The sequence below is a fragment of the Athene noctua genome, chromosome 9 (assembly GCF_965140245.1).
Source record: "Athene noctua chromosome 9, bAthNoc1.hap1.1, whole genome shotgun sequence".
Lineage (NCBI taxonomy): Eukaryota > Metazoa > Chordata > Aves > Strigiformes > Strigidae > Athene > Athene noctua.
Window position 1 is genome coordinate 15,677,399 of NC_134045.1, and position 14,978 is coordinate 15,692,376.

Consider the following 14,978-nt stretch of genomic DNA (forward strand, 5'->3'; position numbering starts at 1 on the left):
ACACCTTCACAAGCCTAGCCAAGTTTAGTAATTATGAGACTTCAAACCTAGAAAAAGCTTTGCACAATATCTGTCCTATCACAGTGCCTGGGTAAACAGGATGATCACCAGTAATTCCGCAGATGATGATTGCTATAAACATTTCCTGGCAGGCAGCTGCAATCCAAGTTCAAACTGTGGGCTTCCTCAGCCCGTGGTGGAGGAAGGAGAAAAGGCAGCACAAGCCCAGTGGCAGGTCTGCTTCAGGGACACAAACATGTCATCACTGATCCATAGAACACCACAGCTAAGACAGACCTTAACAAGCAGAACTAGTTAGCTACAAAAAAACCCTGCCTGCTGAACTGCTGGCTAGGCCACAGCTCCACGTAAGATCTTAAATGACTGCAGGTTACAGTCCAAACATGAATCTGTGACAATTTATTATATATATTAAGTCAGGCACCAAGCAGAGCTGTATGTACACACACGTGCAGTCTGCAAAACAGTCTGCCACAGTAAGACTTATTTGGGAATCCTACATCCTTTTTTGGGTGCTGCACTTCAGAGGACGTGAACTGACTGGAAGAGACTCTGAAATGAAAAAGGCAAGAAAGCCCCAGAAGCAGGATCCAAAACAAAAAATGCAGTGATGTTTATGCTGAAGAAACTGCATGGAACAGGTAAGCATTTTTTCTCCCCAGATGGATCAAGCTCTCTGTGAAAGGCATTTTCACCACATCTGTAGAAGAAATAGGCCTTGACAGAAGAAAACGGACTCAGATTACAGATCAGGAACACCTTTCAAAAGAGAAGATAAACACATGTTAGATTGCTTAGCAAAGCTATCAAGTCTCTCATGTTGTAAATCTTTAAGAACCTGTTAGACAAACCTCTACTAAAGGTGATAACGGACACAGCGAAGCTAGGGTGCTAGATTATATGGTCTCTCAAGGCACTTTCCATATCAAGCTTTTATTAATGCAGTTGGCCCACTGAGGGATCTTTACCTGCCTTTCTATTTGGTGAATTCATGTTCAGCATCTGGTCAAGCAGACATTGCTATGACCCTCCCCAAGGCAGTGATGGGGAAGGTATTAGCATACCGTGTACTGATTCAGGGAAAAGAGCACATGGATGCAAGAAGACAACCAAGCATGAGACTGAAGAGACAAAACTACAGTGCACGACTATTTCAAATTGCTATATCACCACTTTTTCAGCTTAACGAATCTAAGTCCAGAGTTCTTCCCATAATAGAAAGGGGAAGAGAAGAACATTCTACAAATGCTCCTCATCTAGAAACCTGTATCTCACCATCAAAAACAAACAACTGATAAGTTTTGTCTAGAAAGGAATTAAAAACAACATTTCATTCCCTGGCAAAACAGGAGGAGATTTACTGGAGGAAGGGAGCTCCCACAGAAAACCTGAATTTATGAAGCTTGCTGTCTGTATGACTGATGTAGCTCTTAAATCATTGCCTGCACCTGAAAAAAAAAGCCACACAAGCAACCAGGGTACTTTAAGATTCATGCCAGTTGACAGATCATCACAGGAAGAGCTTGAAATTATAATCTTGAATTCCTGGTTCATGAGTTACACACCACAAATAACTAGCTTTAAAACACTTTGTGTCAGCCACGTATATCCTTTTACTACAGAACTACTGACAGGGTTGAATCACACTTGAGAGCTCTAGCAAGAAGTGAAAAGAAACTGCATTCAAACATTGGGTTTGGCATTTTAGCTACTGTAATGCAACCAAGATGCCATCAACATGCTGTACTCTAATAAGGAAGCTAAGACTTCTATTTCATATGGGTATTTGTCACCCACCTTGAGCAGAAGCAGATTGCGAACAGTGAACTGACTGCTCACTGCAGGCATGTTCCTACACAGCAGGAACCACCACCAGCAGCCAAATTAGTCCTGTTCTGAGAATCACAATTCTGAATTACCTTCCCTTTTCTCTCTCCCTTAACCCTACATCTGCTCAGTGCTACATTAGTGGATAACTATCATATCTGATTAAGATATGGGTATGAAAAAGAAAGGGTAGAATACTTATTAACTGAAACAGTTAAGGTACTATATTCACTTGGATGTCCTTCACCTATCCACAGCATTCCTCAGAGAGACAGAAGTGTGAATGTATAAGCCATCTACAATTTAAGTAATACAGAAAAACAAAGGACTTTAGTATAAAGTCTACAGAGTCAAGAGAATACATTAAAGCTTCCCCAAATTTTGGCTCCGGAATTTCTGAGATTAAGTCAATTTCTTTCCAGCCCAAGTTAAATGCATCTGAAAACACTGGCTAATGCATTGCTGTAATTCTAAGAATGCATTAGAACACTCCACTGGGAGTTTATTGGCAGAACACAACATCCAACTTCAACCTAATTTAACAGGGAGGGAGGCAGCACCAGGCAGGATACAGATTTATTCTTCTAGTTGCACCTTGGACAACTTCAGATTTGCTAACACTAAGCGAGCAGGAAATGTACAAAGCCTTATATTCATTACCAGAACTGTTTAATGCTTAACAGCATTAACAATTGTCATAAGCCATATTCACTATGAAGTTTATTAAATTCTATCATGCTGAGCTGTAAAGCAATACACAAGTACTAATGTTATATAAAAGGTTTAAATGGAATCACTTAAGTATGTGGCTTCACGCTTGTAAACACAAAAATAGCCCAAATTGCTGGAAGAACAGAAGCTAACTGCTAATAAGCATTATGTTACTGTTTTAAAAAAAAAAAAATCATAATCGTGAACTTAAAATGGCCAAATCCTTTCCACATTAAGAGCAGAGTGATAATTCTAAGGATATAACTAATGGTATAAGGGTTAGCTAAAGCAGAAAACATACCACTGAATCTAAACACTTCACTGTTTTATCCAAAACACTGGAAATAAAGTCTTATGACCTTTGGTACTGAAAACAATGAGTAGGATTTAACTATGACAGTTTGTCACTGATAGTGTTTTCACCATTTTACAGATTGTCGAGCGAGGTGCCTCTTATAGACCTATCAGGTTTCAGTTTCTTTTAAGAAGCATTTTGAAATTTAGACAGACAGTCATTAAGTAGAAAATGTCATTGAATTTGCATTGTTACTTGGCAGTTTTATCAAATCCACATTCAAGTTACACAACTATTTACTAAATTTTTAGCCACATCATCTTCTGAACGGGCTGCTATACCACTATTAAAGACTGACTGCAGAGAAAATGCCTTTCATAACAGAATTAGGGATTGTGTATACAAACACTTCATATTCAATATTAAACAGTATAAGATCCTGTGATGTCACTAAGGCATTTTGATAATACTTTGGCAGAGCAAAGACAGCAAAACAGCTACTAAACTGGTAAAAATTATTAGCCTAGTTCAGTAATCTGAAATCTCTCCAGGAGAGCAAGTTAGGCTATTACACTGGGATGCTAATATCAAGTACATCAGTGTCCTCTCCACAAAAATCCAGCTACATTCTCCAAAATCTTCAACACCAGATCCATTAGCACGTCATGTTCCAGAAGCATAAATTCAATGAATTTTACTTGCATAGCAATACTGTGAGGTTTCACTCCTCAAGTTTCACATGATGGCATCAATTTCATCTTGGCTTGCAGACTCTATAACAGTAACAACCAAGGCTTAATAAACCAGTAACTCGAATACCACTTGCTGAAATGCTCAAAATTATGAGAAAATCAGAACAAGCAGCAGCTTATTAATCAAAATATGTTTAGCTCAGAGTAGCATACACATTTCTGCTAAAGTTTGTATGTGTACTTATCACACTAGTAAATTGCAGAGCCCTGCAGAAAAATAAGATTAAGGAATTGTTCCCAAATTAATTTCCTTTTTTTTTTTACAGAAGTGCTTCCCCCCCACCCCCAAGAGCACTGCATGTTAGCAAGAACAGCCAAAGCTAAGCATATCTTAAAGCACTTTGCAAGCAAACAGCAATCTAACAGTGGAATTTAACTAGTTTCAGTCCAAATAAAAAGCTAGTTACCACTTCAGCCACTGTTTTACCTGCACTATTTCTCCTCATTTACCCCACTTCCAGGCAAAGGTTACAATGTGGACTTGAGCCCTCAAAGTAAAAACAAAACATCCTTTCTCTGGAACCTTATTCCCTCCCCTAAGGGATAAACACTGAGCACTTTTTTGAAAAACGGCTCTGAAACATGTTCCAGTGCACCCTGCTCACCACGAGGGAGCAAAGGAGGAAACAATTTATTCCTACTCTTTTCAGATTCACCTTCAGCTTGTATGATTTCTGTGAAACTGAAGTATGTCAGAATCACACCTTTGAATTATCAGATTATAGAGTGGCAAATTTGCATCAGTCTGATCAAGACTTCCTAACAAACTGGGAAAAACTAGGTTTTATGATCCCAGAACATCAGTCTGACAATGGAACTGGAGAGGAAGGGTCAGCAGCATTCCAGGAAGATGTCATTTCTCTCAGCATCCCCCTTTCAGGCAGACATTTCCTCCAAAGAAGCGTTAAGTGCCAGCACAGGATCTCATGATTTTGGTTTTGTCTTTCCTCCACAGCCCCAAGCCCTTTTTAGGCTTAAGAATTCTGGCTCTCCTACCACCACTCCCAACCTTCTCAGACAGGCCTCCCCCAGAGACTCTACAGCACCTGCCAGCAACAGGGCATACTGTGCAGGTCCATTTGTATCAGTTCCTCAGGCAGCTTTTCATTACAAGTCCCACCTTGTAAACGCTAAAATTGTAGTAAGAAGTTTCACCCTTTGCACTTTAACAGTGTATCTGCAGCATAGTTTGATGTGGACACATTCCTACTTGTGTCAGACTTAAGGGGAAAGAACACACTGGTTTGACTCTCCACAGCCATCTTTTTTCCTCCAGAGAAAGTACATTTTAACATGAGTGGCTCATCCTTCAACAGGCAAGCTTCCCACTTTTATCCAGTCACTTCCATTGATTTTTGAGATAATCTTACTCATCATTAGCCAAGTATTAGGAACAAGCTGCATTCTCCTCTTCACAGCAAGATAGAGACTAGGTTTCCAATTCTCAATTTTTGCAGGTTTAGAAATCCACCAAAGAAGCTGCAAAGAATTTTCATTCTTTGGATTACCACTATTAAAACTGCATTAAATTCTCAGGTGGGGAACCCTGAGCTATTCACAAGCTAGTCCTGGAACAGGAGTGCAGAGGGTGCTGGTCAGTGAACCACAATTACAAGGAACATTTAGAGGAAAAACATTAATAAAAAGTACAAAGTTCCCAACCCAGCTTCCCAAACAAGGATGCTTCCTCCAAATATTACTGAACTGCATTTCTGGCCACCCCATCAGGCTTGCAGACGTGTCAGCATGTCACCAAAATGCAGTAAAATAACTTATTGACACCAATGTGAGGTAGATAAACAGATACTCCTTTATTAACAGCTGGGTGCGTAGGGGAGTCATCTCACCACCAACACACCTAACTCGTGTAGCATGCTGATTATAAAGGATACAGTAATACCTAATAAACAAGTTCTCATACATAAACATGATAGTTCCCATAACTCATTTTCTTATTCCCACCCCTTTCCGGTCATGTGCACTTGAGTCCCAAAATGAGACAGGGGGCTGCTTTTGCGACCACCACGGGCTACTGACCCAAAAGAAAGACCCTCCAATGCCCTTGACTCAAGGACTTTGGCTCACACTGCGATTTTAACATGCTTCAAAGCCCTTCCACAATGTAACTTTTAGAACACCTGGTCTACAGAGCAATAAATCATCCTTACCGAGTAGTCTAACAACAGTACCTCATCATGAGTCTTATTCTTTGATTAGAAATCTGGTTAATGATTATTACCAGCCTACATGGCCTTAGCCTGGGACTTTACAAAGGACTTAGTAGCAGCATAACTGGTTGTACGGTTACTCTAAACCATTCCTTATTTAAATCCAAATCACCAAGAATCATTAAAATCAGTTCAAATTAATAACAAATCAGTAACAAGCACAGGTACTTCTTTGGAGGGGGGGAGAAAAACTAAGGAGTTGAAATACAAGCATCAACAATGTTTTACTTAAGCCAATTATTTTGATTCTTTAGTTACTGAGGCAAGACAATTATATAATCCCCCAGCCTGTGTACTAAGTGTGCAGTGGGCCTGAGCACCATACTGCTGAGACGTGGGTCACAGAAGGCAATACCATTTCTTGACTAGAGAGTTACAGACTACCACTCTTCACAGCAGACCACATAAGGCTGACCGACTCCAAGATTAACAGCAAGTCTGTAAAGAAATCAAGTATGAAGGGTCAGACCCAGCACAGGCCACCTGCCAAAATACAAGAGAACTGAAACTAGCAGCCCTGTACCCCATCGCCTTAGTTCGGATTATTCTTAGACCAGACAACTGCACAGGAATTTAACCTCTGTGTATCTCAATAGGAAAAGCAAGTCCTTGCAGATCAGCACTAAGTCTCATCATTGCAAGAAACTTAATCAGACCATTACTAGAACATCCATTTATGAGTAAAACCGTAGAATGACACTAGTTCCCTCCTTTAGGGAACAGAGCAAGGGTAAGGAAGGCTGGAACACAGTTCAGCAGGCAAGTTGTTCTAACTAGCAAAATAAATTATTTTAACCACCACTAGTGTTTTGACACTGTGTAATGCACCATACACCAGCCTGAGGTAATTAAGAGCTTCCTGACAGTAAACACCATGACACAGACGTATCAGTCTAACATTCTTCCATGAAATAAATTAAGACTCTTGCTTTGGATCAAATCCTCAAGCCACTTTATCATCAAAACGCCTAGTAGAGAGTCAATCACAGATTAGTTATTGAAGAAGGTTGCATAGTGTTATCAACAGGAGATAGGGGGTTGATATCACATTTCATTTTCACTGTATCCCATCCTTATTTTCCTTCCTCATCTCACAGTGGCTCACAGACAGGTCACAGCATCCTACAGACTGAACTCAGTATATAAGCTTACTCCAAAAAGCAAGCCTATAATGGCAAAGCTTACCAAACACTTGAAACAGACTTGTATTTACCTAAAATTCTACTTGAAAAATCTATTAAAGTGAGGATATAGCATTTAACAAGTAGTGATGTTCAAGAAGCATCACAGAATACTTTGCAAACATTTTTAAGGGTACTGGAATAGGGAAAACATTGTCATTAACGTCGATTGCAAGAAAGCCTTTTCACAGAACCAGAAAATACACTTCTCTTCCTACTCATTATGCTGCTTCCTAATTTACTTCTAAGGATTTTTAGACTCCATCCTAATAGTCTTCTCAGGACAATATTTTGGCTAATCATCATCTTGTTTGAAAGCAGTATCAAGATTTTGATTTTCAGATCATGCCTGTCTAACAAACTACAACCGAATTTTACAAGAGTTTCCACAATCTACCCAAATTGGATAATACCATGCAGCTGAACTTAATTTAGCACTAATCTAAATAACAGCCTCTTTCTTCCCACATGACACACCTAAAGATGTATTTAGGCATTATCTGATAACAGATTATAATTGCTGCCACCTTCAGGTTTAAGTAGTCACATGTTCTTGAAACATTACCCCCCCCTCCCATTTTCAGTTACTTCCAGAGAAGCAGTTTCAAGATTCTGTTGTGCCACAATGAACAGTAACATTAGCAATATGTGGCAGATTTTAAACACAGCTACTACACACACAGATACGCATAATACAGTTAGCAATACGCTTAACACCGAAGTCACACAGGACTCCAGATTCAAACACAGAGCTAATCCTTTTTCCACCTGACAATGATTAAGTAATTACAAGACTTCACTTATCATCAGGTCAAAATTATCCTGTGCTTTTTTGTTCCTACAAAGAAACAGGCATTACTGATTCATTTCTAAGCTACCAACCCACAAAGTGGTAGAGAGCTGTTCAGTTTACTCTGTAGCAGCTTGGCACTCCATGGAAGTTAAACAGTAGTTTCTTCTACAGATGGCAACCTGCAGCAGAAGCTACATATGGCTTAGAGTTAGAGCCAAAATTAAGGTAGAACAACAAAAACCTGTCAGTGGAGTCCAAGCTACCAGGATCCAGAAAGAACACAGCCTAGACAAACCTCTTCAGGCTGTGCTCAGCACCAGAAAGCCAGTCTGCCTGGACTGTGCTCCTCCCAGCAAATTATCTTGCTCAGCTCATACTGCATTACAGTGGTGACAAGATAAAGGAAGACTCATGCTCCCCCTTCTCATGGGAGTACACCTGCACATCTTTTTCAAGTTACTGTAGCATCAGAAAACTACCCAGCTACCCACAAACACTGAGGTATATGTAGTAGTGTATGTTATGACAACCAAGTTCTCCAGAAATCCACTTTGCCAAAGATGCAGCACGTGGCAGAGACAACACAGTTTAGTTTGTGTAGCACTCAACATAACCAATTCTGGTTTTGGAGAAAGTTCAGGTGTACACGTAAGCACGGTCTCGTGTCTGCCACTAACTGCTCTATCACACTCCAACCCAGTCACGAGGGTAGCTGTGAAGCACTATTTCTGCTAGCGGGGAACCGGTGTGTTTCCTGCTGCTTGACTCGAGGTAACCGCAGACGATCCGGACCACACAGCAGCGCTTCCCACCGGCCTTCTTTAACCACCCGTGCGAAAGGCGAAGAGCGCAGGGGCTCTTCCCGCCAGGCCGGCCCGGCCCTGCGCTGCCCGCCGCGCCCCGGGGCAGCCGCTGCGCCAGCCGCCAGCGCTGCCCTCCCGTAACCGCCAGCCGACGCGAAGGGGCTTCAAGGAGCTCCCGGGCGCATTAAGCGCTTCTGCCGCTCGCCGCGCTCGAGAAGCGGGACGGAGGCAGGTGACAGGGAGGTCGCGGGCCCTGGCGAGTGCCGTCCGTTCGTGCGGCCGGGGGTGCCGGAGTGGCACAGGGGAGCAAGCGCGCCCCGGCCCCAGCCCCGCCGCCGGCCCTGCGCAGGCCGCGGGACAGGCCGGCAGGGCCCCGCCCGCCGCACGGCGGCCAGGCCGCGCCCTGCCCCCGTCCCGGGCGGGCGGGAGGGCAGCGCCGGGCCCACCCCGGCGGTGGGGCGGCCCCGCGGCTCCCCAGTAGCGGGTCCCGCAACCGCGCGCTCCCTTCGGCGCCGCGGGAAGCCGCCCGCCCGCCGAGAAGCGGGCCGGGGGCGACCCAGGCGGGAGCGCTACTTACGCCGGCAGCATCGTCCCCCTTCCTCCCCGGCCGCAGGAAGCCGCCGCCGGCCCACCTCCCCCAACCGCGCCGCACCTCAGCCGAGCCCTACCGGGATCCAGGGCGGGCCCGGCGCGGCGGCGGCGCCGCACGAAGCCAATGGCCGGGCGGCGGCGGGGAAGCGAGCGCGGAGGCAGGCGGGCGGCGCGGGCCGGGGCCTGCGGGGGCGGGGCCTGCGAGCCCTTATAGGGCCGGGCCGGGCCGCGCCCGGGAGGCCGCGGGCGCTCCCCGCGCGGAGCCATGTGACTGCGCGGGCGCCCGGCGGGGACGGGTCGGACGGGAGTGGCGGCGGCGGCGGGGCACCGGGGCCGGCGCGCTTCCCCGCGCGGCTCGCCTTCGCGAGAGCTTCGTCTTCCGCGCGTTTCCTTTCTCCGCCCTCCTCGGTGTCGGGCACTTTTCAAAAAGCGGCGCCCGGCCGCCCTGGCTGCCGCTCCGCGCGGTGCGGAATGAGCCGCCCCGGTTCTCCTGCGCGGGGGCAGTAGCAGGCGGGGAGCGATGCCGCCTGCCCGCCCGGGGCTCCCCGCAGCCCGCCCCGGCTCCTAGAGGCGTCGGCGCCGCCTGAGCAGCCGGCGGGGAGGCGAGGCGGGTGAGAGAAGAGGGTGCCGGCCGCCTGCGCTGAGCCGAAGCTACCACTTGCCATGTATGCCGGTAGCGCCTGGCTTGGGCAGCTCCCCGGTGCCGGCAGCGGGTAGCCGGGGCGGAGCGGCAGCAGGGCAGACCGGCGGGGACGCAGCCCCGCGCCGCCGCCGGGATCATGGTGAAGGAGGAGTGCAAGGCGCTGCTGGACGCGCTCAACAAGGTGACCGCCTGCTACCGGCACATGGTGCTGACCATCGGCGGCACCTCGGACTCGCAGAACCTGCGGGAGGAGCTCAAGAAAACCCGGCAGAAAGCCCAGGAGCTAGCGGTGGCCAACAGGAACAAGCTCACCACGGTCCTGAAGGATAAAACCGTGAGTAAGGAAGACAAAGCCGAGTTCGAGAGGCTATGGGTGATTTTCTCCACGTGCTTAGAGATCCTGGAGATCGACATGAGGAGGGCCCTGGAGCTGGGCCACGAGTTCCCGCTAAACGTCCCCAAAAAGCACCTGATCCAGACAGGCATGAGCGGGGGAACCTCCGGCGTGGCCGCCAGGGCGATGAGCGTCCAGAACATGAAATACGAGGCTGAGCACAACATAGACGTGGTGGATTTGAAAGACCTCGAGAACGAAATCAACCAGGTAGGAGAGATGATGTACGAGATGGAAATGAAGGTCAATGTCCCCCAGTGGACGGTGGAGGCTAAGCAGGACCCGGGGGCTGAACTAAAATCCACCATCAGCGTGGGCGCTTCTTCTGTTGGCATGATCTCTGTGGAGGACAATAAGTCTTTCTGCGATATCAGCAAGGTTCTAGCTGGGATTATTTTCACCGCTGTGCTCATTATCGCTATTGTCCTGGCAGTGTGTGTGGTAAAACTCTCTTAGGGTGGTGCAGGCTCTGACAAGAGCAATCCCCCTCCGGTCTGTCTTTGGAGTGTTTCACACTTCACTTTTAATTTCAAAACGGGTCACCTGGATGAGCTGAGAATTTAAACCTAGCACCTGACAAACCAAAGGAAAACTTTTGCCTCTCAGTATCCTAAAATGCACAATTTGTTTCTTCCTGCTTTTTGAAGAGAGATGCGAATCAGCTTGCAGAATAGGATGTCTCCATTTGCTGGACTTGTAACAGTTAACTATGGAGTATCAGGGTATTATCACTACTGGCTGTAACAGGGATTTGTCTGCTATTAATAGATCACTATTCTCAGAAGCCTGTATTTTTTTCTTCTCGAATAGGCTCTGCTGTTTGCTGCTGGTCACTGTTTACAGTATTTGAAAGTAACACAAATTTGGAGGCTAACACTGGTGTTTTGTCCGACTGCATATAATACCTTTTTATTTTTTTCATCAAATACATAAAATATTATTTCAGTGGAGGAAAAGAGGAAGGATTAAAACCCCAATAAAGAATGTAAACGACCTCTATTTTAGATAAGTTAATAGCTGGGGAGGGGGGAGGTGAGGAGGAGGATGGAGAAAACAGAACAAGCAGTGTTTGATACCAAATACTGTTTGTTGATTTAGGCTGGATTGTACAGAACCCAGTTGCATGGGTTGACAGAGCACACGCAAATGAGTAATGGCTTTCCAAATCCAGGGAGAAAAGGAGAGTTGCATATTCAGAAAAATACTAGCAAGCCTCATGTTTCAAATACACATTTACCACAATTTTGTCTTCCTCTGCAGAAAGGCTAATTCTTGCCACTGGCTCAAATTTTTCTTTCTGTAGAAGCAAACAGTTTGCACTTCACAATTAACTGTGAAAATAGGAGCAATGAATCTACCCACAGTAGAAGCAGTAGTTTTTGAAGATAGATTTTGGGAAACAAAAATGATGTTGAGTTAAAGCAGACCTTTCTAGTAACCCACAGAGATCCCCTCTCGTGTTGACAGGCCGGGATCAATGCCAGTATATGTACAGTTACATTTCTGCAGGTTCCTAAATTCTTTGCAGAAACCCAGACAGAGGTAAAAATGTGTCTCAGTTTCATATCTCATTCATGTCTGATTAATCATTTGGGAAACGGGAAGCCTGTAGGATTGGTCCAATTTGGTAAACTGCATTTTTGGGAGGTAAATGCAAGAGCAGCATAAAAATTTCCAGTGCTTCCCTATAAAATTGTCAACACTTAAATGTAAAACAGACACTAACATTGCAGAGAAGCTCTATAATGTTTTGTAAAAGGACCTATGTATTATGGTATTATGTAATTTATGAAAATGTCTTCTGTTGCTGTGAACACACGCTATCCATTCAAGAATGCTTGGTACATACTTTATAGTGCCCTCAGTGTAAGAGGTACTCCACAGGCAAATATAAAGTCCCTGTAATTTTGGAGTTTTAGTAAGTTATTATTCTTCTGCACTGATTATTATGGACACATTGTTACTTTTTGATAATCGGACATGTTTTGTGAAGTTACAACAGTCTTCATGCTTGTTAAAATTATGTTGACAACACTCATAAACAGCTAATATTTTTGAGTTAAAAACTAAACATACTTTGAAAAACTGCAGCAAAATTTATTCTTTAAAACTTAAGAAAACTGGACTTGAGAAGAAAAAGTGTGTGACAAATTTGAATCTGGTCACTTGTAGGTGAGAAAAATGTTGATGAGTAAAAATAGTAAGTGGAGGCCTGAATTAAAAGCTATAGACTATCATTATGTTGAAGGATAATGTGAGTTCTGCATATTGATCCAGTCTAGCTCCCTTCTCGTGGGAATTCAGTTTTATAAGAGGACTCCACACTCCTTTCTATTGTATTGGACTCATTGTGTAGCTCTGTTTCATACGTAGTTAACCTAGGTTCGTAGAGATCCCCAGCAGCGTTCTAACAAAGTCAAGCCTGTATTTATGGGTGCTACTGTTTCAGTCTGCCTAGACAAGGTGTAATTGCTGTGTGTTGATTGATATGAGAAGATCTCCTTCACAGTCATACCGAGTCAACATCTTTATGGAAAATACAGCAAAAGCTGCAGGAAAATGTGGGTATTTCTACCCTTTGCACTCTCCTTTTATGTAGTTCACAGGAACGTGGATAAGATGTTGGACTCTGTTCTGTGCTTCTTGAAAACTCCATGTTCCTTTTGAAATCAGATTGTTTAACCACATGTTCTGAAAACCCAAGTAATGCAAGCATGGTTTCTGGTGGATAAGTAAATGGCAACACCTACATTATCTTGTATCTTGGTATCCTGAAGTGGGTATACTGTTTATGCACAGTTAGTTGTATAGAATTTTTAAGAATATGTAATCTCATCTTCAAAACAAGCCTCAGTGAGTTGGCAAACTGTAAATTTTCAGTCTGTTACATTTTTTTGAGTTTAGATTTTTGGATACAAGACTCAATTCATATAAGTAGCCTATAATTATGTAAGTCTTGCTTCATTATGAATATACATACAATTAGAATTTAAAGGACTGGACCGTGGAAAAATAATATATTTTCAGATCGTAAATCAAAGTTGGCTGCAGATTTATTCATTCTTAGTTTGCTCCTAAAAATCTGTATCATTTTATATTTAGGCTATCTGAAATTAAGAGATTAAGTAGAATTCTAACAGAGGATTGGCGCCATCTAAATGGATAACGTTCCTGCCATTAACCTCCTACGCTCGATACAAGGGTACACTCAATGTGAGAGAGTTCAGGCACAACAGTGCACAAAAGCAAAACCAGATAAAACCACCACTGCCTAAAAGTACTGATGCTTCTTTTAAATTAGAAATAAAGAGCTGTTGTAGATTTGCACTGTTTGGTTTTTTCCATCACTGGAATGCAACGGGAAGGAAACTGGAAATATTAGTTTTGTAAGTGAAAAATGGGAAGTCACACTTTAAAATACTCTAAATAGCATGATGAAAACGCAAATGCTCTCATGCTGATCAGTGAATGAGAATGTTACTGTGTTTTCAGTACAAAGAAGGAGATCATTCCTTAATTTCAATGTTCTACTTCAGTTCTTTTGTCTTTATTCACAGGATATACACATTAAATTTGCTATATACTAAAATCTTAATTCTTGACTTGAATTATACTGGTTTTGCCTGTGCATGGGGGGTATTTTCTATACTTTGAATAATTCAAACTTGTTACTGTCACTATTTAACTTAAAGTACATTCTTATATCTTATGGGTTGGCTTGCAGCAGTAATTAAAACCAAACAAAAACTGGAATATTAATACAGTTTGTCAATAAGCTCTTCTAACAAAAAAGTTCCTATTTCAACCACAGGAATAAAAGTAACATGCTAAGCCCTCTCATTACAGTTTTCTTTACATAAATGCACCCTTCTCAAGCTCCCAAAGTTGTAGTGATACATCTTAATTTATACTGCAAAGGAATCAGCTGCCTGAAAAGTCAAGAAATCTCTGCCTTAGGCAACAGCTACAATAATATTTAGGTAACAGGGATGACGTTGCCTTCAGCACTGCTTGTTCAGTGTTGTTGCATAACATATGGAACCATTGGCTCAGGCAACTGAAAACCAGAGAACATGTTGGACTAGACTAACGTATTAGAACCTCACTGTGTTAGGATCCAAACTCTGCCCCCTTCCAGCCCACTAAGCTTGCATTTACTTTAGCAAAAATATACACAACCTACAGAGTGTGAAATTTGGTTCTGTGGTATTGATAGCAACAATGATCACCAATTGCATCTAACTATCAGAATTGAGTCTGTTAAATGCAGCAATTTGTGATTTTATTCCAGGACTTCCAGTCTATCACCATAAAGACCCTCTACACTGCTTTTTAGTTAACTAACAAAATGAACACAGAACCATAATTAAAGTGATTCTCCTTATGTTGCAAACAATGTAACATCAAACATCAGCTTTATGAATATGAAATAAAATTAGTTTCAGAATTCCTCATGTAATGTGAATTTTTTTTTTTCACATGAATGCAATTATATAAAAATGGACTAAATGGACTGATACCATTAGCTTTTGGATTAAAAATTAAACATGTGCTTATTGTTTGTAGTCTGAAAGGACTGGTTATGGGCTTTCTTTTCCTTTTCTTACAAGGTTTCTGTTGTTTATGTACATTTTCCAGAAATACCTTATATTTAAGTGCTAATGGAACTCCTAGTCAACATATTTACCCTTCACAGATTTTCATTATGTAAAAAGTCATTCAGTAAGACCACTGGATTA

At 43.3% G+C, this 14,978-nt stretch overlaps 2 protein-coding genes across 4 annotated transcripts in view; one reads left to right on the forward strand and one right to left on the reverse strand.

The window, feature by feature from the left end:
* Nucleotides 1-9,393, reverse strand: part of ANKRD27 (ankyrin repeat domain 27) — a 48,004-nt gene extending 38,611 nt beyond the window's left edge. For 2 of the 3 annotated variants that reach the window (XM_074913111.1, XM_074913110.1), the window contains exon 1: nt 9,280-9,392. The gene's annotated coding sequence lies outside the window, so the exon portion shown is untranslated. Of the gene's footprint in view, nt 1-9,279 lie in introns of all 3 variants that reach the window. The other variant, XM_074913108.1, reaches the window with a different exon arrangement.
* An 82-nt stretch (nt 9,394-9,475) lies between these two features.
* On the forward strand, nt 9,476-14,687 carry RGS9BP (regulator of G protein signaling 9 binding protein). The gene has a single exon (XM_074913115.1). It carries the CDS (start codon nt 9,982-9,984, stop codon nt 10,693-10,695), a length of 714 nt encoding a protein of 237 aa, XP_074769216.1. The 5' UTR covers nt 9,476-9,981; the 3' UTR covers nt 10,696-14,687.
* The last annotated feature ends 291 nt before the right edge of the window (nt 14,688-14,978 follow it).

Bases quoted from the DNA above. Each gene is read 5' to 3' on its own strand.
- RGS9BP (XM_074913115.1), top strand. From the start codon at position 9,982: ATGGTGAAGGAGGAGTGCAAGGCGCTGCTGGACGCGCTCAACAAGGTG.